At 39.4% G+C, this 25,321-nt stretch overlaps 1 protein-coding gene across 4 annotated transcripts in view; it reads right to left on the bottom strand.

Moving 5' to 3' along the window:
- USP13 (ubiquitin specific peptidase 13) overlaps positions 1-25,321 on the bottom strand; it is a 49,859-nt gene that overhangs the window by 5,542 nt on the left and 18,996 nt on the right. For all 4 annotated transcript variants that reach the window (XR_011338132.1, XR_011338130.1, XR_011338131.1 and 1 more), the window contains exons 4-20: positions 22,760-22,881; positions 22,195-22,337; positions 21,830-22,014; positions 17,360-17,454; positions 15,671-15,858; positions 14,616-14,687; positions 14,257-14,350; positions 12,131-12,256; positions 10,675-10,828; positions 8,852-9,026; positions 7,170-7,258; positions 6,669-6,791; positions 4,753-4,779; positions 3,891-4,034; positions 2,757-2,923; positions 2,083-2,245; positions 395-479 (exon numbers count right to left, since the gene is read on the bottom strand). Coding sequence is in view for 1 of the 4 variants with exons in the window: in XM_069865316.1 (XP_069721417.1) it covers positions 395-479; positions 2,083-2,245; positions 2,757-2,923; positions 3,891-4,034; positions 4,753-4,779; positions 6,669-6,791; positions 7,170-7,258; positions 8,852-9,026; positions 10,675-10,828; positions 12,131-12,256; positions 14,257-14,350; positions 14,616-14,687; positions 15,671-15,858; positions 17,360-17,454; positions 21,830-22,014; positions 22,195-22,337; positions 22,760-22,881 (2,152 nt within the window). In the remaining 3 variants the exon portion in view is untranslated. The remainder of the gene's footprint in view (positions 1-394; positions 480-2,082; positions 2,246-2,756; positions 2,924-3,890; positions 4,035-4,752; positions 4,780-6,668; positions 6,792-7,169; positions 7,259-8,851; positions 9,027-10,674; positions 10,829-12,130; positions 12,257-14,256; positions 14,351-14,615; positions 14,688-15,670; positions 15,859-17,359; positions 17,455-21,829; positions 22,015-22,194; positions 22,338-22,759; positions 22,882-25,321) is intronic.

Genomic DNA, 25,321 nt, shown 5'->3' on the forward strand with positions numbered 1-25,321 from the left:
GGGGGCATATCAAAATCACAGCCAAGATCAGCCTCCCAGCACTAGCAATACTATTAGCAGCCCATAGTTCGATGAGTTTCTAGTGATGGGGAATGAAAGGAAGCTGGGGTAAGCTCAGATAAACAAAGTCAGATACAGAACTGATGCCCCAAAATGAAGAGAGATTTGGAACAGCAAGCAGAGGAAGGACAATTGTAATGTTTCAGCACAAACCTCAGTGGAATCAAAACTGACTCATCCCATTTACAATCTGCAATAATTTCTTTGGAGGGAAAAGTATACATGGTAATGACATGCATGTGTTGTCTGCCATGAATACACACCCTGCTCTGTACAAAAGTGCTTCAGAGAAAACATTTGCTCATTCTTGTGTGTCTCTCCAAATTCCACTCACCTTCCTTCTTTTTTGAGATGACAAACATAGTGGCCACTCATTGTGGATGTTCCCATGTGGCTGATGAACCCAAAAAGCTCATATCCTGTTAAAGAAATACAAATGAGAACATAAGTCTTGTATTGTTAGTATTGCAATGACTCCAGAGGAAACTCTCTTTCTAGCACTGGAGAAGCAGCTAAGCGCTCCTAAACTCAGCCTCTGCATCCCCACAGTTTCTGTTAAGACTGCAGCCTTTTCTCATTTTAACTAGCAGTCAGTTTCAGTGTCAAACATAAAATCAATCCAAACCAAACCCACATAGAACGTGCACACACGGCAGGGCTGTGATCACAGCCCTTACTAGGAAAAAGAAAACAGCAGACTTATTCCCACTTCAGAGAGCACCACATAAAGTGCCAGATACAGAGTTCATTCTGCACACAAATTAGCTACGTCTGTAAGTGTGGTCACAGATCCCCTATAAATCAAACAAAAACCAGAAGTCTGTATTTTCAGCAGCCCATAAAAGAGAGGACAGGAAAGAAACTTCTTCCTTTACTACAAGGACAATTTTTGTGCTTAATGTCTCTGGAGAACTCAGCACTGGTTCTTGCTCCCCACCCATTCATGCCATTCACCCAAATTACCACCAAAAGTAAAAGGGTACCTTCTTTCAGGATATTGCATAAGAACAGGGGCCTGGATTTTGGTGGAGAGGGCTTTCTGGAGCCATTTTACAGTATCATGTTGGTTATCAGGATTTCAGGCACTCAGTAAATGGTCTCAGTCTATAAAGGCTAAGTACCACAAAAAATAATTATTTTTTTTAACCTAATGATAATCAATGTTTCCCATGTCTCCAAAAGACTTAATATTGCTCTTTATAATGTTAGAAACAAATATATGAATGTTCTTATAGAACACACAGAAGGGAAAAATCAAATTCGCTGTTAACTGTTTTTTCTCAAGACCATTACAGTCAAGACCAGAAATACAAGTTTAAAACAAACTACACTTATTAAGACTGGTCACTAAAGACCCTTCAAAAAACATTATGTGGCACCCTTATGATAGAACCACCACTGAGCTTTTGCACTCTAGTACTTTTACACTTAAAATAGGTTCTTTGCCTACTTCGCAACCTTGACTGTTGTACATTAGCACCATCTTGTGGTTCATTTAGCAATAGGTATAACTGAGGATCTCAAAAAAAACAAAAAACCAAAACCAAAAGAAAATAGCAAAACAGTACATGCAGGATACCAAGGATGTTGGTTCAAGGGATTATCATATCTCCCATCAGACCACAGAAGGACAGAAACTCAGGTGGTCTGCAATAGCAGCATTATCTTTAGGATGCTCAGCCTCTGAAGATTTAAATATTCTACCTTTATTTGTCTTTTGATCTTAATAGCAATAAAACAAAAATTAAAGCTATGCCAGGAGAGACTTACATGCTTTGGCAACAAGAAACTTGGATTCAGGTTATTCAATGACTTCAGGGAAAGAGTCTTCTGAGCAAACACAGCTCACAGAATTTCACAGCCCCATAGTTTGACTCAGCCCAAGAGGCAAGATTGGAAGTATATTGTCTGGATCATATCCAGAAAGCCACAGTAACTACTTTCAAAACAAAAAGGACCTCTACAAATGATCTAGGTGTGACAACAACATTATAGCCAGTTCTAAGCTGGAGGAGAACTTACTTCCAGACCCATCTTTGATCCTGGGTCCCTCTGACCCTGTCTCTGCAAGGATATTGGCATTAGCATTGTTCTCCATATCCATAATGTCCAAAGCAGGCTCACTTTCTTCCTCAAATTCAGGGTGGTTGAAGATCCATTCCAGCGCTCGCTCCAAATTATTGTTCTGTGAGTCAAACAAGCAAAAGAGCAGCTTTTAGCACATTCTCTAAAATCATGCTACTGCTCAGTCTTTGAACAGAGTAAAGATCCTGTTTGACAGCCCTTAAAACTTCTTATATACATACTTTACCTCCCTGGAAAACAGTATTCAACAAGCACTCTTCAGAAGCACGACAGATGGAAAAGAAATCCTCCCATAACTAATTCCCACGGCCCCCAGGTTCTCATCTTGAAGATGCATAAACTTCAGGCATCCAGGTTGTCTCTCAACAGATGGTAAAAGAAGCAAAGTTTTCCGCCACACTTTAACATTCATGTAAAACACACAAACCACCTTTTCTACTCTAAGACAGAGAAATCAGGCATCCCGTACTTAGTCAGACTGGTTCTATGTGCATCATCCATTAAGTGGACTTTTATACACATTTCAAAGACATCTGAGCATGCACATGTACAAAGTACATAATATGGAAAAAAAAAAAAAACAAGTGCTACCAATAACTCATGGTACTCACTGTTGCTTTCAGTGCTTGAATTGCTAAATTCCTTTGGAAGCCCATGGAAATGATAATTGCAACAATTTCTTCGGGAGGTTGGTTATCTAGCCCAATAGCTCCAAATGCAGCTGCTCCACTCGAAGCAGCTTCTCCAAATGCAGGTATGACCAATGGCTCAGCAAAGTCTGGAACAAACATTCATCAGTTAATTTGTTTGCCCCATTGAACTGGAAAGTCAACAACACACAAAAACAACAAACAGGATCTCAAAAGCACTCCTGAAACAAACATAACTTCATTTCAATGGCCCAGTTGGGATTCAGATGTGCAGAAAGCCTTAAAAACAACAAGATGAACATGCACATTGCAAAATATCTAAGTGGACAAACTCATACTGAGAAGGCTAGAACAACTGAGCACATCGCAGAAGTTAAACTACTGCAGGAAAGTAGCAGAGATTGGTATGGAAGCAATGATGACACCAGAATAGTAGACAACCCAGCTGATACACATATAGATGTAAAACGAACTGATTCCACAGCTGAAATACGTCAGTTAAGCCCAAGTGAAACTCATTCTCAATTTACACAAGCAACACAAAAGCCCCCAGTGAATTATGACCACAACCAAATTTGGAGTCTCCTGGCAAAGGAGTGCTGAATCATGAGTCTAAACTTTGACGAAACACAAAGTGGAGAATGTCTAGCAGCACTGTCCATCGGTGGATACCCAGAATTCTAAGTACAGCATGAATGCTCTAGCCTGAGCTAGAGAAGCCTGATATGAAGAAAAGCATCTGGACCACAGGGTTCTTTGTACTTACAGTTGATCACAGGCCATCTTTCCCCTTAGCAGCACAGACCTAGCCAAAGGGTGGAAAACAGAGAGCTGGCCCATACCATCAGTGAGGACAGGAGAGTGTACTTCTGGTATAGCTTAGGGGGTTTTGTCATCTTCTAGGCAGAGGATGCCACATAATGGTCAAGATCTGCATATCCCAGAGGCAGCTTAGGAAAGCTCAATTACACCTCCAGGTTTCCTGGAGGTGGCAAGGGGGCCGTTGTTTCTCTGTCACATATTACAAAAATTTCTACTGACTGCCAAAATACACGGCAAGGAATTGAGTTCAACTTAAACCTTCCAGTCACTGACCTGGTTCTTCCATGTGTGCAATGATCCAGTTGAAAGCGACTTCGGCACCCAGGTTGCCTGTATAATACACAGCTTTCCGACATGCTTCCAAGGGAAACCCCATTTCTGCCAGCTGCATAACTGAAGCCTCGTCGATATCTAGAGCTACAAGAAAGGATCTTCTAAAATATAAAAGTCTAATTTTGTTTATTGTATAGTATTTCTTATTTTTATTCAAGGTGCCACATATTACAATACGTATCTCCTGGATTTGCTTTAGTACTGACATAAACGCACATCCATTAGAAAACAGCCTTCTACAAGGCATTATAGTATCTGTCATGGACTTATTGGTAATCTTTTGTCTCAGTAATCTACATAGATCCTTAAACCTTGATGAATTCCTAGACAACTTAACTTCTTCACCCCTTGAAATGCAGTGGTGATATATATATTTTTAATATATTAGGTGCTGAGCTTTGCTAGAGATGGCAGCCAAAAGCAATCACCTCTCTTAAAGGCAGGATCTTGCAGGTAAGAGAAACTACAGCTGCTGGATCTAGCAGTCTCCAGTTGGACTTCATCTCTGAGTGACTGAGTCCAGAAAAAGCCAGAATGAAGCAGCTGTGACCCCCGGAACTGTAAGATCCTTTCGGTGAGCAACAGGTAGAGGAGCAGCTCATATTCTGGCTATGCTGATGCTACAAGTCCTGCACACATACACAAGTAAACACTGAACAAGTACAAAAATCAGCTGTTATTTAGAAGCATGCAGGGAAATATTCGATGCATCTCTATGTGGACAGAGAAGCTACTAGCTGAGCAAAAGCATAACAATTTTTAATCAGCTGAAATACCAGTCCCAGAAAAATGAGATACGTACATTCCATGAAATGGTTCATCATACGATCTGAAAATTGAGAAAGGAAAAGGATTTAAATGAAGGCTAAGTAGATTCAAAGGTTAAAAAAACAATCCCATGTTTTTAAAGTCATAGAAACATTTGATCTCGTATAGGTAAGGCTTATTTATTCTTATATCCCTGATGTTTTTGCCATGAATTAGACCAGTGATGTTTCTGCCCAGTAATTTGCATAACTCAGCTGAGAGCGAAGTGTCACTGGTACTACAAACCCATAGGAAGTACAGCTGATGGCTGACCTACAGCAACTTAAGCAAGAATCTATTGTTTTATAAATAAGGTGCCATCACCTACGCACTTACACTAAAACTAGGTCAGTCCATGGAGCAAGAGGATAAAAAAGAACAGGCCTTGGTAAGGAACCTACAGATAAAGGACAAAATTAACACCTTTAGAAAACTGAATTTTGCCATAGCCTTTGCTTTGACCCACATAAGCTCCTTGAGACAGAGCTTTTTTGAATGGGCTATGAAGCCCATGTATATCCAGAGAATCGGACTATGCATGTATGCACAACTGCTAGGGCCTACCGCAACCTAACAATTCTTGTACTTCAAAAACGAATAAGATTTTGAATCTTAATTTATGCCTGGAAAGCTCTTTTCTTAAATTGAAGTCATTTATGTATTAAGTATTGTTGTACTGTGAATGAATCAGTTCTCCAGACACAGTGTGTTTGCTGTTCCATCTTGATCTGAAGTGTTTCAAGTTATCCAAGTAAACTCTGCAACTGAACAGAATGCCATCTGCTCAGAACTGTAACACTGAAATTCTACAGAAATAGCCATAGGATCCGACAGATTTTGAAATTCCTTCTGATCAGGATGGACTATACACAAGGTACCAAGAGACTGATTTAGCTACAGTACAACCCAGACTACCTTATCACCAGGTTTTAGACAAAATTCAGTACACAAGTTCTCAAGAGATAACAGCAGTTTAGTAACACCTCTTATACAAATGTAAGAAATGAGTGAATTACCACTCCACTCCTGACACCTATCTGAAGACTCCATGTAGAGGCGTGAGACCAAGTCCTTTGCATGAGGCCCTGGGAAGTGCACAGTGACTTTACTGAAAGTGAGTCATGAACATGCACTGAATGTCAATAAACAGAGAGAAGATGGTCTCTGCATGTAGCCGATTTTCATAAACATAGAGATATTCACACACTTCCCTGTCCACTAAAGTCCTAAATACAAATAAACTTTCACTCAGGATGAGTACAAGGACCTCATCCTTAAGTAAGGATAATCATCTATGCACACAGAAGACATGGAATTATTCTGATAGTGAACATGAAGAGATCATAATGCAGCACAAGCTCCTCCACTGAGCAGGATTACACTATGGCAAAAGATACAACCGCCACACAGCAGCGTAAGTATGAGACTATAGCCAGTAAAGCAAGTGAAATAATCTGTTTCACAAAATATGATGTGTATCACTGAGACCAGAAATTTCATAGAATCACCAGGTTGGAAGAGACCCACCGGATCATTGAGTCCAACCATTCCTATCAAACACTAAACCACGCCCCTCAGTGCCTCGTCCACCCGTGACTTAAACACCTCCAGGGAAGGTGACTCAAACACCTCCCTGGGCAGCCTGTTTCATAAAAATATTAATTTTTGGAGAGAGTCCAGAGCAACAGCATCAATCATAAATCCTGAAAGCATCAAAACAGAAAAGCTGGAAGAACTGCAGTTGTTTAGTAGGGAGAGAAACAAAAGCTGTTGTAACAGACTGTTATAACAGTCTTTAATTACAGAAGTGGAGAGCTGCTTTTTTTGCCCATAGCTCCAAAAGGTGATGCTTAAGGAGAATTGGTATGTGGTAGAAGGAAAGGGAAATATAGGAGAGAAGTCATTGAATACCTTTTGGGTCATCAGGAATGATAATGGGAGGAGTGATATCTGGAAGTTCCTCTTCTCCTGGCTGAAGACCCCTGGCCCGAAGGTGGCTGATATCTAGGAAATCCGGCATGTCTATAGAAACATCTACAAAAGTGAAGAAACGGACTAAGCTTACAAATACAGCAAAATGACCTCACGGTGCAACCTTCCCCTTCCAAAAGGGGATTCTGGTACTCAAGCTACAAACACAGCCAGGATTCTCCTCCTGAAAACAGTTATTTGAGAAATTCAGAACACTAAAGCACAATTTATCAAGGAGGTCAGACTACATGAAACTGTATTTTAAACTTCACAGACCACATGGATCGGTTTAATTTGTTATAAAAGAAAAGAAGATTCAATTAGGATCTTCATAGTATAAATTTGAGAATCAGGCCAGGCCCTCATTAAAGACCAAAGTGTTTACACCTTATAGGTTTTCTTGGATAGAATAAGGAAAAGGTAGTTATAAAGGACACATACCAAGCTTTTTGGGTATCCAGTCAAGGCCAAAGGTAAATTTCTTTATCTGCACCACTAAGTACTCAGGAAACGAAGCAAACCAAGAAGTCCTGGGAAGCACAAGAAACAGAATTCAGTGAAACAAGGCAACAAAGTCACAAGCAGCACAGATGTCAGTACGTCATGCACACTGAGATGTGTAACTTCAACCCTGAGCAAGACAAATAATGATGGATTTTATAAACATTAATTTCATTTAAAAGTTTTAAAGTAGAGTGAAGAAGTAGGGTAGTACTCCAGCATACTTTATCTTTCATTCACACATATCATCCTCTCTTCTAATTCTCTTAACTATGGTAAAATGGAGTAAATGCATCATAAGAACACAGTCCACCTATCATACTACAAACAACTACTTTCTAAATTCTTGTTAGTATCATCTTGCAATTTTAGCAACTTTATCATGTGCAGCATGAAACTTTTGAATTTTAAATAGCAGATTATTCTTCATCTTCTAATGCTTTTAAAGACCTAGGGGATGAAGAACAGTTAAATTACAGTTAAATTACAGTTAAATTACAGTTAAATTACAGTTAAATTACAAATTAACTCTTGATTTAAAGATTAAAATGTTCTTCCAACATGGTCATGGTTAATACAGAAAAGCTTCAGATTTCTGCTGCATTTTTCTTCACTATGTGCACTTGTCTCCCAGTTTACAACCCAATGTCAGTGAAACTGTCTGCTAAGACAGCAACAAGTCATTAATATGTTCAGTGACCTAAAAATAGAAGGTACCTGGCCACAGGAAACCAGATGCAGAGCCAAATTTTCAACAACTCCTTACTACCGACACAAAAATGGAACTGGATAAGAGACTAACTCTCGTTCTCAGCAAGAAACATTGCCCCTGAAAATTGCACAGATCTCTACCTGCTGTCCTATTTCTTCTTAATGCTTTTGTAAGCTGAAGATGCTCTTGGTTCTTTTATCAAGTATGCCCAAGTATAGACACACAAGATGAATTCCTTCTTTTATACGCCCATCTTGTACCATGGCCCCATGCAAGCGACAGCAAACTTAACAGATGCAAGCAAACACTGTGGCATACAAAGGTGATGGGTTGAAATCCAGACACAGACAAAAAATAACATAAACCGTAAAAACATATAAAATCCAAAGTTTTCAGCACAGCACTTCATAAATGCAAAAAATTTTGATCCATCTAAAGAACTTTATCACAAGAAACGCAACCTTCATTTGCTTCACCCTGTTTTGTTGCCACACACAATGCCCTTCAGCATTTATAGTCAAGTGAGAACATTAGGAGACTAAGCACAGAGATCCAGACTATTATCTCCTACCAAATCACACAGAGCACTATCACTAGTTGATACATAGTATCCAATTTTAATACACAGGCAGACAATAAAGCTATAAGCATTTTAACTTCAAGCTCTTAACAACCAGACTGTCTTGCCTCTTGGAGCTGGACAGTTGAGAACAATTTATTTCCTGCTCCACTGGTCATTAGAACTCCTGTCAGGCTTGATCTACACATTGATACTGTATTAGTGTTGGGGTTCATAAGTGTAAAGTCCGCTATGTCACTGGCTATTTCTCTCTGACCCTCATCCAGTTATCAAGATAAGCACAGAGCATTACCATACAGATTTTTGATAGGTAATCAGTCACACACTTACTTAACTCCCGCAGATTTTGCTTGAAGGGCACTGCTCCAGAAATCCTCTACGTTGTTTGGCTCAGAAAACGCCTGCAGACATGCACTAAATGGGATCTTGGCACGGACAAGCTCTGGTGGAGGTCTCCTTGCAGCTTCTGCTTCTCGCCTCTTCAATTCATAGGCAATTAATTCATCTGAAAAATATACGTGACACTAGAGGCTAAATGAACATTGTCATTGTTATGATGTCCCTCACCAGTCTTATTTTTGCAAGTTTCAGAAATGCAAAAACCTACTTAGCAAGATAACTTTAACATGGCTACAACTGGACATTAAATCTTGTCTGCGCCGGGGTCAGGGACTACATTTACAACCACAAATCTTTGTTAAAGGTTTCCGTTCATGGTAGAAACACAGAACTTGAAATACTGGGCAACAAATTATTAAAACCTTGCCATGACAGCCAGAATCCTGTCTTAACAGTAATGTCAACTACACACTTCATCAGCTCAGTCTGACTTGGTAAGTTATTGCTGTCTATCTGTGTCATCTGACTTTCTAGACAGGACAGGATTATGTATGATCTAGAAAGAGTCCTGACATCATCAAACTGCACAGTAAATTCATAAACTAATATACCTCCTGAGCCACTACCTGGAAATAACATGCTCTTTTATAAGCAACAGAATCATCACTGAAAGGGATGAACAAAGAATGTGAAGTTCTCCAAAACTTAAATTTTCAAATAAAATGGTCAGTCTATTTAAAATATAGTATCCAGTCAAAGAAGCTGTGGGCTAAGTGAAAAGCAGCAGGTGGAATTCTCTGTCTTGTGCTGTTTCAAAGGATCTGATCAAATAATCAGAATAGTTCCTTCTGGCTTTAAAATATTTTAAATTCTGAAATTATGAAGGAAACCAGAGGCATCTCCCCCTTCTAGAGTTCTTGTGACATTCCTTCCACTTCCACCTCAAGCACACACTCATCTTAGTTTGCAAGACTTTTCACCACTGATTGCAAGGACAATTCTGATATGTCAATATCTCCCTCCTGCTTCCAGGTCCACCATTTAATCCTCCTTCCCTCCTCTCTCTCCTAAAGCCTAGGATATCCAAATGGTGTGTTTTGGCTTTATAGACAACAAACTATCTTATATTTCTATTCTCTATTATCATGTTAGATTTTACAATCTGTTGCTAGTAGACACAAAGCCAGTCTATTTTTTTTAATTATTTTTTTTGTGAGTATGTTTGTTTTTCACAAGATATTAATTAGCTGGTATGTTCAGTTCCTTTTTAAATTAAGAAGTTTTTGTGTACTGGTTCGTTGCCCAGGATAAAGGGAATCCAGTCCTAATGGGGATCTTGGGCACATACATGCATGTACACACACAAAAAACAAGGGTAAATAAGTTGTACTACAAGTGCAGTGGTACATCCCTGGATCAAATCCAGGTTAAGGTTTTAACTCACAAAAGTCTGATCATACAAACTGATGCCATTCTTGGTGATATGCTACTGGGTGGTGACACTTAATAGTGGTCCCTCACTCTGAGAAGAAATCTGTCTGAAAACTTGCCAAGAGTATTAGTTAAAATCCTTATTCCCTAAACATATAACAGGGAATGGTAAAGCCACTAACTCATGGGTGTTTAAAATCTCCTTTAAAGAAAACAAAGCCAAGCAACTCTCTCATGATCAGATCATTGGTTTGATTTGTCCCATGCCCTTGAACTGTTTTATCCACATAAAGAGACCACACGGGGGGAGGGGGGCGAGAACTTCATTCCCTGGTTGAGAGAATCACCACAAGGTCAGTCAATGGAACCTTTTCTTCCTTTACCTTTGTTTGTTGCTGCCTCCATGGCAACAGGTAACTGCATGACATAGTCCACCCTCTCTGTGTAGCGGACCTTTCTGGACTGGCAGCATTGTGTTCGTTCTTCCACTAGGAATCGGAAAACATCACTAGGGTTTTCTGAACCCACAGGGTTCCTCTGAAAAGAATATTAGAGCCAATCATTTAAGTGACAATCATTAAAATGACTAGAGAATCCAAAGGCTGTTTTACTGCAAACCCAGAGACAACAATCCTGCACCCAGATCCAGAGCTCGGCTCATATTTTATTGCATGCAGAACTCATGAATCCACAGAAAACCCCACTGACGTCCACGATGTCTGTATACACAGGAGTATCTTCCTACAGATAGTAACCTGCAGAGTATGTACCTAATGAATCTGACTGAGTCTAGGTGAACAGAAGAAAGTAGGAAGGTGGCAGGTTACAATAAAGACAGAAAGCTTACTTAAATAACATGGAGCATCCTTTCAGCAGAATTGCTCCTACCACTCCAAATCTGCACTGAAACAGAACAAGCAACTTGTAGCTCATTACCCAGATGGAAATGTCACACAAATAATATACCTCCTCTTTATTGTTCATGTTAATGTCTGTTATCAGGCAAAAACCAGAAGAACATCTTCTAACTACCCTATAATCAGTACATGTGTTCTGGGAAGTAGAACATAATGTATGCAAATGTGAATAACTTCATCTAGACTGTTAATATATGACTAAATACCCTTGATTCTCAGGGAAAATAGGAAAGAGAGTGAGGAAGAATAGGAAAAAAAAAAACCACTTTAAATCAGAACCACACGAATTTGTCAATTTCCTTTTCAGAAAGACAGCATTAAAATCACTATTCTGATTCTTTTACAGTACACTCAGCATTGAGCTGGAGCTCAGTGGAACTACCGCTTTATACAGAAATATTCAACTGACAACCAACCACGTCGGTTTCAGCAGGGGAGTCCTCCCTCCCATGATTCAATGATGTTCAGCTGCAATGTGTAAAAGAACTGGACATAGCAATTAATTTGCTCCCAACGATGACAAAAATTTTGAATAATAATAATATCCAATTTTAAGACAGACTTCAATATGGTAAACAAAAGGATAGCACATAATTATAAAATGAATAGCACTTAAAAAGGACAGCCTAGATGTGTTTACAAATATTATAGCCTCTGCAGCGATGCTTGACCTCTCTATATCTCTTGCAGTTACCAGCAGCATTGGCCCTCTGTGTGGCCATGCAAGAGTCTGAAGTAAAAAGAAGGGAGAACTAAAGAAACAAATGTTTCTAAACCAAAATGCATATAAATTAGTGCCGTATTCACATATACAGGGCTAAAAAGAGGATAATAAAAAACATTTTTAAATGGCCACATAGCAGCTCTGCCCCCATTGCCTAATATAACAAAGGAAAAGAAGCAGTAATTCAGACTTTCTCACCTCTACTAGATTTATAAGATGTAGGAAAAATTCCTGTGCGTCTTGTTGTCTGTTAGAGGAAAATTCTGGGTGACCTTTACTTATAAAAGCCTTAAACATCCGGGGAGATATTCCATTGTGTTGAAGCTATATAAAAGAAAAAGAAACATTTTAAAGAAGGATTTTTATTCATTCCTGGAAAAAGTACACCAAAGCCTCTCTACTAGCTCTATTTATGGCCCATTTCTGCCAGTGGAGAAAATATAGTTTCATTTTCAGTTGGTTTTCCATTTTAATAAAAATGGAAGGGGTAGTGAAACATGATCCAGGAGTTTTAGAACAAGTTTCATGACATAATTCCTACAGTGTTCACTTTACCTGATCTTTCTACAGCATTTGCAAGTAAAGACAGATTACTGAAGGTTTGCTAAAGGTCACTAGTTTTCAGAAAGGCTAAAAGCCTACACTGTTTTCTAACATTTGACACTCCTTTCAGACTCCTGTTCCGTCTAAAAGTATGTGGGCACTGAATCACTTCAGTGTAGCAGCTTTATTCAGGACAAAGCCTTTCCAGAGATCTCTACAGAATCAAGCAGAGAATAACTACTGTATGCAACACACACTCCCAGATGGGCTGTTAAGAACAGACATGAAATTGCAATTTGCAGATATTTGTCACGTTGAAGGACCATAACATGCTGCCTTCATCCATTCGGTTACATTAGTAGGAAACTGCCCTAAATTAGAAAATCTCTAGCATCCATGAGAGTTCTAGTTTTGACTTTCTCACACTGCACTCCACTTAAGCCTCCTCAACCACCCCAGACTGCATCCTCAACACTAGCTATCATCCTTTTTAAATAACAATCTTTTAACTCAGGTTTACCCTCATCCTTCATGAAACCAAATAATCAAGACAATCCAAGGGAAAGTGTAGCCTTTAGGATACATCAGAGGCTGTTAAATACTCAGCCAATCTCATTCTTTACTACAGTTGTGTTACCATACCAACATACAAGTAGAAAAAGCAGCATGAAATGAAGGCACAGAACACATACACTGAAAAGGCACAATTTTATTCTTAGTTCCACCAGGGTAAGGTATTCCTAGACTCAATGAAATCACAAGCAAGTTCTCAATTTTTAATGTTTTTTCAACTTCTGGCAGTACACCAGCAACCATGTTAGGCTAAGATGCTCTTTAAAGGCTCTCGTAAAGAGAGAGTCTCAATATCGCTTGAACAAAGAGATGCTCTAGGGATTTATGAATCTTGGGTTATATATCACTTCAGTATCCTCAGCTGCCTTTCATCAAAGCTAGGACTGGGGAAAGAAATGCATAAACCAGCTCAAATTACTATATACCAGCCTTCTTTCTATGTCAGGAGAATATGGCAAGGTAGCACATTTGCCCTGATGTATAATGCAATGAGGTTGGAATTAAGCCTCATTTCCATCTCTGCACTTTTTACTTAGCCATTTGAGCAGAGAGAAGAGAAACACGCCATGTGGGACAGCCTACAGAGGAGGGCTGGATCTTGCCCTCTAAACCCTTTCCACCTCAATGACAAGAAAAATAACAGAAGAAATAAACAGAAAATCAGGTCCTAGCTGATGACCCTTTAGGCTTTCAGCCTGTTTTTAATGTTTAAAGTAGGTCCAAGAAAACTGCTGCTGTGGTGAAAATTTTTAGCTCCACAGTGCAACGAATATTTATAGAATACCTAGCATACTTTCCCCATCAACAGTCACAAAACAGTTGAGCTAAATATAGACTGTGCTGGACCACTGCTGATTTCATATGATTGCTTTTATGGGAAACAACTCACAAAAACTTTGAGTGGATTCCAAAGACCCAGAAAGCTACAGAACTTTGCATGTTGGAAGGGGAAAAAAAGTAAAGATGAACTTTGCACTCATCACTGGAGTAGCAAAATATTTTATTTTATTAAGAGAAGCAATGGTTGCCTTAATGCTTTGCACAAATAGCTCCTGACTAATATACTCCTGACTAGAATCCTGTACATTCCACCTTGCTAAGCATCCCATTCTGGATGTACACATGTTCTTCAATGCCCAGCACCTGTTCCCTTTTCTCAGGATATCACTTTTACCTAATTACCAGGCTGTACAAACTCAGTCAAATACCTTGTGTTCTTCTTTCATCACCTGCTCAATAAGCTCAGATTTCATGGGTGGTTTAGAGTACTGGCCTGAAAGGAGGCCATGTCCCAATTTAGCCCTGTAGGGAAGAAAGTGAGGGGGGAGGGAAACAAATATGTGAGAAAAGCAGAAAAGAAGATTTTTATTCCAAGCAAAAAATAAATTTACTGTCTTTGACGCAGTGATAAATATCATTATCTGCAAATAAACAGGCAAATCTTCCCATTCTATTTTGTGCCATATCTCACTTTTAAGCCCAAGCAGAGTTGTTCTTTTGCCCTGACATTAAATTATTTAAATTCTATTTAACTTGACCAAGTAAATCACCGAGAAGTGTTACTTACATCTGAGTGTTGAAATCTTGCGTTGGATCAAGAGGAGAGTAGTCAAATATTCGAGGAAGGTTTCCCACATACCTGGCAGAACAAAGGAAAAATATTCAAATACTGCAGCTAGATTTACTCAAGGATATCTTCAGCCCTCAACAGCGATACATCAGCAGGTTTCCTCTGTGCTAATAAGTAAAACTTTGTATCATAGCAATGACTTCACCTATCCCTGGTGATTGTTTCTATCATAGAGATATAATAGTAAATAAATTAGGAAATGGACAATCAAGTTTTATTTAGAAGCTCCTAGCTATAAATGATACAGCACTGTTGTTACCTGGAATTTAAATATTTCCTCGATCTTGAAATAGGTGCAGAATGGTGTGGCTCAAAACCAAAGACCTGGGTTTAAAACCCATGTTTCAATTGAGTTTCTTCAGTGAAACAAATGCTTACTCCTGATAATTAACACTGATTTTACCCCCTTCATCACTCAGTGGAAGAACATGCTTACACTACATTTTCATGAAATGAGATTTTTTTAATAAGAACTTATATTTTAAAAATGCCTCTCATAGTTTCCCCCTTAGCCATAACTGCATGCAAAAGGTGCATTGGTTTACACTAGCATGAATCAATATTAACGCGTTTGTGCCAGTACAGATTGCTTTCATAAATTACACTGGAGCAATAGAATTAAACCTGCAGCTACATGAAGGCACATGCCAATACACAAACCCCTAATCTGATACTGATGATACAGAGAAAAATAGATAGGTACATATGTATATAGAAAGCAGAGACATAGAAATCGAGTTTACAAGGTGGCATGATTTCCCACCGCTGAAGATAAGTGAGTTACACTCTGATTTTAAAGGCAGATTGGGTTTTGTGTTCCAGCCTTTTCCAGAACACAACACGCAATCACTAAATGCTCTAAGTGTCCACTGAAGTGGCAGAGACTTGTTCGCAGGTGAGGAAAAAAAATGAAATTACCATTTTGCTTGGAAAAAACCAAGAGATTGAGGAATGCAGCAGCTAGTGAAAAGAACTAGTTTGATGCTACTTACGCTCGTTGGAACTCTGGGATGCTGAAAATTGTTTGCATAACAGCATTGAGGTAGCAGCTATTTCCCAGGTTCTTCATACCAGTGTATCCTGGGCCATACATGGGCTTGAGTTTCACACCAGCTTCCTGAATCACTTCCCATTCAGAAACCCTTGGTTTTATATCATTATCTCTTAGCCCGTTCTCTGTCTGAAAGCAACAAGATTTTTTTTTTATTCTGTTCAACTTCTGCAACAATTATGCTGCTGCTATCATCATCACCAGTTTTGTGATTTATACATTAGAAAAGAAGAGCCAAACCAATAGGCAAGGGGAGGTAAATCTTGCATGTAGGGGAGAAGATCAGGGTCAGAAAACTAGCAGCTTCTTCTTCCAATATAACTCTTAGCTCTTTACCACAGACCACTGGCTCTTTGAATGTTCCCAGCTGGGAACCTCACTTCTCTCAGTGCTGTGACCTGAAGCCTTAACATCAAAACACTGCATTTATTTTTCAGGATTCATATTCCATTTTTAACAGCCAGGAATAGCTGCTGCTGTAGAAGCTGGTCCCAGCAAACAAACCAGATGAAAAGCTGCAGATCAAATAACTCTCCCCTTCTTTCAAATGGGAAAAGGCAAAATTTGTGATGCTGAAATTCCTCCCCTTTACAGCTCAGCTTTCAGCTTGTAGGTACACAGCTTGTTCACAGCTCATAGGCACAGGTCACTGCTCTACCACTTCACTAAGAATTTTTCAGAGTAGTCTGAAGACTGGAGGCAAAACCTTTGCAACAGCTGTAACTAAGTTTTCAAGGTTGGTGAGTAACATGGCTTTTCCAGAAAGACTCCAGGATAAAAAAGACTTTTTATTCAAGATATTGGCAAGGAAATACCAAAAATATTATTAGTACCATGAAGGCTTCTGAAACTGCAGTTTAACTCTCCTCTATAATGTTAAAGTTATCACTAGTTTTCCTTCCACTGCGACAATGAAATACACTAAGTCAGTAACAGGTTTGTTCATTTTTAACAGACTTCATGTTCAGGTTCTCAGGCAGTGATACTTGGCTATGTGCAAAAAAGAAACAAACCACAAACTAAAGCAAAAAAATACATATAATCATATTCCATTCAGGCTTCTCAGATGATTTAAACAAAACTGGAATCAGCATCCATTAAGACACAAATAATTAAAAGGACTTCTTTACTAATACAGGCCAGCAACATGGTCAGGAACAGGACTTGCCCCAGTCCCTTTCTAGTGCACCACACCACAGACCATACTGTTTTCTAGATTTTCAACCACTTTTTGCTTATCCATTGCTTAGCTTGTTTTTGCTTAAGATTTGTATCTATTTACACATGCAGTAGGCTTTCCTTCACTCACTAAAATTAAATATTCTAGATATTCTCTAATTGAATGAGGTTTATTATCTTGAATAACACACAGGTAAACTAAAGACTACAAAGGAACTCTTTTGCAAGGCAACTTTCAGATTTGAGAGTAACAAGTAATGATTCAACTCATCTCAGACCTCAGGAAATAAAACATGAACTGGCTGACTGAACTTTACAAACCTAAATACAGTCTAAGGAATTACACAAATATAAGCTAGAAGGATCACTCTCCTGTTTCTCTCCCACCTCCAAATAAACAAAGCAATAAGTAAACAATAAACTAAATTTAAAAAGAAAACTGATTTCCTACCACTTGCATCTGCAGCATATCAATTCCAAAGTGTGCCAAATGTTTTGCTATATGTGGATCTAAAACCGGCTCCTCTTCATCAAAAGAATAGACATCTACAAAAGCAGAGAGAAACAGATGAGCTGCAGTATCAAATGTTAGCCCTTCTCTTTGTTTACCAACACCGCATTCCCAGTACAGGGCTGCCTATATAAGATGCCTTATTCATATTGTCCAAGTTTGGTTACAACCAGCAGAAAAATGCATAGATATCCACATGGCCCAGTAAATATCTTAAATGTTCTCAAGACAATCACCTCAACTAAACTCCTCAATAGAAATCACATGCCTTTCTATAGAAATTACATACAGTATTAAAATCTAAGAATATTTATAGTGATCATAGTATTTCTGCCCCCTGGCCCAAATAAGAAACTTGTAGGAAAAACAAGGAACGGGGCATGCAAAATTCTCAGATATGTGGCCAGTCCATATTTTGATCGTGGCAACTAGACATTCTGAGATTTTGTGGAGCTATTAAATACAGGCAGACACACTAAAACCGTAAGTAGATGGGGCCAACTACTGCCAATGGTATTGTAATTTCTAGTACAATTTAAGGAATCCAGCTATGCCCTTTTCCCACAGAAATGCAAGGAGAAATCCTTTATTAGAAATAGATGTATTTATTGGTTTGGACCTCATGAGATTGGTCTTGTAAGATTAATCTTGTAGTTAAGGAGAAAGGCTGATTTCATGACTGAGGTGTCTTGTGTTATTGTACGGGAGATCTAGATTTCAGTTCTAGCTCTATGATTGGTCCTTATAGCATTAACTGAAAAACCATAACCATTTTGGCAGGGCAAAGTTCGAAGTCCTGATGGAAGCAATATATCTAGCAATGATATTTTCACAATGAAAACAAGTTTAATAAATCCAACGAAGGACAAAATGGTTGAGAGAGAAGAAACTCACTTTTAGTGTTTGCCAAGCAAGTTCTGTAACAAATCTGAGTCCAGAGCACATTTTGCCTACTGGAGCAAATACCAGTAAAGCTGCAGGCATCATAAAATGATATGAGTGGTAAACATGCACTAGTAAGACTTGAACAAGCCTTCTACCTTTTCATTTTTCTAGTCTCGTTCTCTGTCACAAACAACTACTTTCCTGCTTTGGTCCCATACCAAAATCCAGAATCCCTCTGCCAGTCTGCCTGCACTTCTCTCAGCCAAGTTTCCTTTATGCCCAGCAGAGTTCCTCAGAGTGACCTTGCCCCATATGACCAGATCTAGGCTGACAGAAAAAACCTAGCCAGGAGAAAAATGAAACAAACTCAGAAGATGAGAGTAGGAATCCAGGTAAAGGCTGTTCACAGCACATATGCCACTTCTGAAATGTCCTTACCCTGCCCTCTCCCGGCAACTACAGACCTTGGCTCCAAATCATCCCCTTACCTACATACAATTTTAACAGAAAGACATTCTCCTTGAAGGCTGCAAGTACCAAATCTACATTGAAATGACAGGTTAAAGGCTAGCCAAGACCTCCAAGAACTAATGCAACTTCTAAAATTTACCAGCTCTGTGGAAAACATTAACTCTCCCAAATCAGTGAATTGTGCTTTTGATTCGTGCTGCCAGCTGCTGATTAGCCACACCAAACCTTCTATCAACATTGTCCTGATGACCTCCCTGGTATGCATGTGGCTGTAGCTGCCCATCGGCTGGAATTCCACTTTGTAGTCGCAAGACATGACTGTTCACCCACACACAATAGATAACAGTCCCACAGTCTTCTAGTGAGGTCACAGCGCAGCCAAAAGATCCTGCAAGGTTCAAACACCTAGTGGAGCATGATTACACATCAACTGATTCTGAATGACTACTTTCAGTGTGGGATTTCTTTGGATTGTCCTTAGGTCTGGCAGCTGAAGAGAAAGAGCAGCCATCTGGGACTACTGACCCAGAGCAGCAGAAATGGAACACAAGATACATTAATCTTTTGCTCAAGCTCAGCTCATGCTATATCCTTTAGCACTTTCTGCTGCGCGGCCAACTTAAATTCGCGGGAGAGAGATGCAATTCACTTATTTCATAAAAATCAAAGAGCAGTAAAACAAAGAAAGATGATGAGAGCCTCCAGTGACAGGTCTGTAGTGCTGTCATACAGACTCTGGTAGATAAGGATTATAGACAAGACGGCAAATGTGACACACACAAGCTGGTATCATTAGAATAAGAAAGGAGAAGAAGGGAAGAATATAAATGGGGGTGGGCAGGGAACAAAAATACCAAGAAAAATCTGAGACAGAGAAGATAGAATATTACTAAACAGAGAAAAATTATTATTATTTTTCATATTGTGGTAAGAAAATCAAAGTTACAGTGCTACCTGTATTTCCTTTTCTTCCACAGCTCAAGATTTATACCTGTTCTGGCTGCATAGACATCACTCCTTCCTACTTAAAGGATAACAGATAATGGCAACACTGTCCCTGAAAAAACAAGTTGCACAGGATCCCCCAAAGAAGAACCTGACAATTGCTGAGATTATCATCCGCAAAGCAACTCATTCATGAACCTATCAGATAGGGCTTCCTCCTGCCAAACCCTATTCTATTCCTCAAACCAGTTTCAAACACACAACCTCACAAGGGCTTGAAATTAAATCTAATGGCATTGTCAAGAGAGGTAGCAGGTAGCACAGTCTGCCTAGCACTCAAGCTACTGAAGCAACCAACTTCTGACACTATCCTGCACCCTGTCCAAGGTCCAAGAACGGAAGACAGAAGTCTGGTACAAATTCTGCCCTGATCCCAGAAATCTTCATAAGGTATACAACACAGATTTCTCAAGAAAAGACAAGGAGCTCTCTTTTGCTCCTCTACCTCCTACATAGGGTTTATGTATAAGTGGAATAGTAGCACCACCTCTTTCTCCTTACTGGTGTGAAAAAGGAAGAAATTATGTCAGCAGAGGGACTAATGCTTATTACTCCTCTACCATCACCTCTTCACCTCGAGCTCAGGGAAGCAGAAATCATTCAGACTTTGGGTCAGTATCAGCCACGGAGCCTCTTTCCTGAAGCTCATCTGTCATCCAGCCCTATCGAGAGGTTATGATTACCACTGCAATATAAATCAGAGAGAGAATAATTATTGAAAAGGAAAGAAGGCTTGGGGGAGGGAAGTCTTTTATATAGCAAAAGCAAGTAAACATCATCCAGAAGAACAAAGGTCTGTGGAAAACAGCTGCTGCCCCTCATTCAGAGGGAAGGATGACAGCCTGTCCTTTGTTATCCCAAAAGCCACAGAAGACAGAAAGCGGCTGATCGGTGGGAAGCAGAAGGACAGCAGCCATACGGAAACAAGTACTGCTGCTGCTAAAGATGAGAAGAAAAGAAAAAAAAAAGAAAAAAAAAACATGCTAAAGAACAGCCTGTGTATATTTTAGATGCAGTTGAAACCTACAACTGGCAAATCCTAAACACCTTCAATAATTTAGAGATTCAGAGATAAATCATCCAAGAATAGGCTCATGCAAGGGAACAATATTCCACCTGGGAGAGTAAAGAATTAATTTTGCCCAATGATTCTGTAGCACAGCTTGTTGAATCTGACTACAGTCTTCTTTCCCTGACACTGAATAAGACTTCAGGATAAAAAACTCACAACTGACGTGTTAAAAAAGGCGCTGCTCTAAGAAGTTATTTTTCATCTATATGGCCATAAGCACTAAAACCAAAATATAATCATGCAATGTGTTCTTTTGGGGTTTATTCCTCTGTATAGCTGCAAAGGACCTCTTTGTTTAGGACTTTCACAGCTTGCCATGTTTTTACTCCATCTAATCCTCACGCACCATAATCCTCTCCACAGCAACACTACAGAACTTCACACTCTGAGAATATGCAAACAAGGATACATCTACAGCTTTCTTCCTCTCTCAAGATCATCAGACATTTTACAAATGAGCATCACAGCAGCCCCAGGAAGATAAGCATTCATCAGACTGAACAAAAGGTTACCAAAACAAAAGGAGAAAAAATAGCAGTTTCCATTATGATAAAGAAAACATACATGTTGATAAGAATGGACTTTTCTGACTCTAAAAATCATTACTCTGTTATTGTTTCTACTTTATGTAAGACTGAATCATTTTCCCTAGCAATGTAGCAGAACTGGATTCTGTTGTTTCAAAATAATACCATGCTTCTATTATAAATCTACTTTTATACAAACCAAAAAAAACTATTTACACCAAATATAAAACAGAAGAAGAGCAGATTAAAGAAAGGTAAGGGCTTTCTCTGAATGGACTGTGTGTCATTTCCCCAAGCCTCAATCAAGATTCACAGACTCATAGGGTTTTCTTTCCTATCAGTCTTTCAAACATTTGCACTACAAGCACAAACTCGCTTTTGGTGATAAATATACATAGTTAGTCTCATGCACAAAAGACACCCCAACTCAGAACCTGTCAGGTGGCTGACCTGCTCCATCAGGTGTGATGGTTCCCAACTTCACTGCCAGGGGATAACCCGTCTCCTTGTAGTGCTCCATTGCATGGCCATTCCCCCCACTGCCATCGAAGAACCACTTCCCACACAGCACAGACCCATCTGTCAGGTTTAGCCACAGATTCTCCCGCAGGTCACATTTTGAGCATTTCCAACCACTGCAAGAGAAAACAGGAAGAAACAACAGAAATAACATAAGGCAAGAAACAGTCCTGTATTTCCAGCTATGGGAGGTCAAACCAAACATACACACTTTGCCGCAGTCATGCAAGAGAATTGTTGGCTGAGTTGCTTGCTTTAGTTTTTACTCAGGACTGTACAAACCTTACTACCCTCACCTGGGCGGAATTCTAACACCGTTGTCCAGCTGTACAAGTGTTTTGGCATGTTTAGATGCTTGTAGCTCTTCCTCCCAGGAGTCAGGTTCCTGCTTCCTGTAGGGTGATTTTGCACTGAGGAGTGCATCACAAGCTATCGTCACCTGGAAGGCAAATGCATGGCAATCAAAACCTAACACAATTCAGTGACTGGATAAAACTTGGCATTCAGCTCACTGCTAACCACTTACAGAACTGGCTACCACTAAGACTATTTATATACTTAAATATGCATGCATTCTTCTCGACCGCAATAGTTGTTATTTTAGCAGGAGAGTAAGCATATGTACTATATAAGCTTCCCTGAGACAAGCTGGCATCACAATAAGAGAATGACTACAGGAGGTACAAGGAAATCCAAGAAACAATGACAAAGCAGATTTTTAAAAAAGACTGAATCTCCATTATAACTGGTTAAGAAAGATCTTTATATAAACAAACACCACATATAAGAAAATAAAGCAACATCTTGATAAAAACTGAAGCAGGAGACAATTCCTGTCACCACTTGCACACACTCACTGACCAGCGCTGGTAACTCTTCTATGTTGGGTAATGAGATTTCATAGTGATCAGGAAATATAACAAGTTTTGCTTCATCTTCATATTCAAAGTCATCACTGTTGAGATCTCCATTTGTCTCCAGGTCTAGAAAAAAGATGTGGAATGTTAGGAGATTGTCCCAAGATCAAGGTTCCTAACTTGTGGCAGGGGAACCACTATGAAGCATTGCTTGCCTGCCATCAGGCTGCAAGCTGACAACATCGTTAGTTTCTTCTGGCTAGAAATGTTTTGCGAAATGCTGATCTAAACAGAAATCTGATCATCCTGCAAGAGGATGTTCTGAGGACCCAGATTTCCATCTTAATCTGATCCTCACTCACAGCCAATTTGGCCTCTGTTGCTAACATCACATTCTAGAAAGCAGTTAACACAGTTCTGCTCATTTTGGACAATATAAGGATGTAATACTGCTGTGCCTTTTACCCAGGATCTTGAAACACTATGCAGTGTGGAGACCAGGTCACACTACCCATGCTCAAATTGCAGAGCAGGAATAATGCACCTCTGTTTATGATCCTTGTATTTTCTAGATAACAGACCTGGCTGAAATCCTGTGGCTCCTATCCATCTCAAACCTGTGGCCTTTACTTCCACAAAGATGTCCGCGGCTTGAAATGTTCCTGCATTTCATCCATAGTCTCAAATAGCTACAGCAAGTACAGTTATACCAGCGTTACCCATCTCTTGCTAACTCCACTCCATAATCAGTGTTACTATCTCTTTAAAAAAACTCTTAACTAATAAAGCTTTCCTTCGAAGACTAAGCCTTCCAAAATGCTTGTGTACACCCGTACCCGTACTCCAGCGTAAGGAAAACTTTTTTGCCTAAAATAAGTTATATCAGCTACAATGCTTGTCCAGAAATAAGTGGGCTCTGAGAGAAGCCAAGAGGGTATAGAGATAAGTAAAAGGCTAGTGTTTATACCTCTGACTTTATCAAAACCATAATTATCCCATAGTCACAAGACTGATTTAAAATATTGTTCAGTTCTTTCCAGGACAATCGAAAAAAGCTAAGACCAAACATGTGCATGTTGTGTCAGGCATTACATAAAATTCAATTGCAAAAATAACCTGGGCAAGCATAGGATTTTCTGGACCCTTCTCTTATCTGGACATATTGGATCTACTGTATTCTGATGTGACAAATGGTCAAAAAGGTTCAACCAACAAAGAAGATGCATTAGTAGTAGCTAAAGCTGGCTCTTATTTTTACTCTGAGTACAGGCATATGCTTAATGACTCACTCAATACTAAACAAGCATTGGCAGCAATCACTGCACCTTGGGAATACCTAAAATCTCAACAGTAGATCTGTGAGAGACACGAGGATGACAGTGGCCAGATTCAGAAAACTAAGCTCTCCATTTACTCAGTGGGTAGTAATAGCCTGAACAGCCTAAGTAATAAAAAGTACCAAAAGATAATTTAACTTGACCTGGAAGGCCACTTTTTGAGGAAGGTAATCCAATTTTTATTAAATTCTTAGCTCATCCGCTGCACCAACCGGTCCTGAGGGGTGACAACACCCACTGTCAGTGACTTCCACCAGCAAGACCTCTTTCTCAGCAGCAACCAACAAAAGCCCCTTCTCTTCAGACAAATATAGACACAAAAGAAAGAACTTTTCCTTATTCTGAGAGTATGACATTTATAAAGAATATATTAATTCATCACTAATTCCCCAAATCACACTATTTTCATAACAATCCCTTGCCTTACTGCAGCATAATAGAGAAAACTAGCAATGTTGCTTTATTCCAAGCTTCTTTCCCAGCTTGTATTACACTCCTGTGTTTTGATAAAAGAGTGAATCTCAACAGACGCAGTTTGTCACAGTAAACTCTTTTGCTCTGTGAAGCAAAGAAACAAGAGCATCTCCAAGCTGATGATAAACATGGCAATGCATTACAAAGAATTTTCACCTCACGTCTGGAAATTTGATGGTAGCCAGCACAGCAAATTCAAAAGTACTGACCATCTCCTAAATATGACAGAGGTTCTGCACAGAGGATAAACTCAGGGTATGTTCAGACAGGTTTAAAGGCAGCAAACACCTCTTCCAGGTCCTGCGGTCACACACTTCACTCAGCCACCAGAGGGAACCTGAGGACAGCTCATATCAGCCACCGTTATCTAAAATGTGTTTAAGACTTGCTGGTATTTTCATTTCCTTATGACACAACATTAATTTTATAGTATTTACAATCCACTATATAGAAACAGCAGTGATATTGTTGCCCGGGTTCAAAATTCAGACTCACACTTCAGCTCATCTCACAAACCAGACAGTAGTGACTTTACTGCTACTGACCTGACCTGCATTTGAACTAGTGATCCAGGGATGAAAGACTTAGTATCCAATTAGCAATCACCCACTGCCATCTAAGAACCTCACACACTTAGGAGAACCAGCTTTTTGTGTGCAATAGGTAGGGAAGGAAAGTTCCTTTGCACGTTCTCAGGCTTCACACCATTCACACTACCAGAAAAGTGGAAATCGATGTCCTGTCAGCATAGTACT

The sequence above is a fragment of the Phaenicophaeus curvirostris genome, chromosome 10 (genome assembly GCF_032191515.1).
Source record: "Phaenicophaeus curvirostris isolate KB17595 chromosome 10, BPBGC_Pcur_1.0, whole genome shotgun sequence".
Lineage (NCBI taxonomy): Eukaryota > Metazoa > Chordata > Aves > Cuculiformes > Cuculidae > Phaenicophaeus > Phaenicophaeus curvirostris.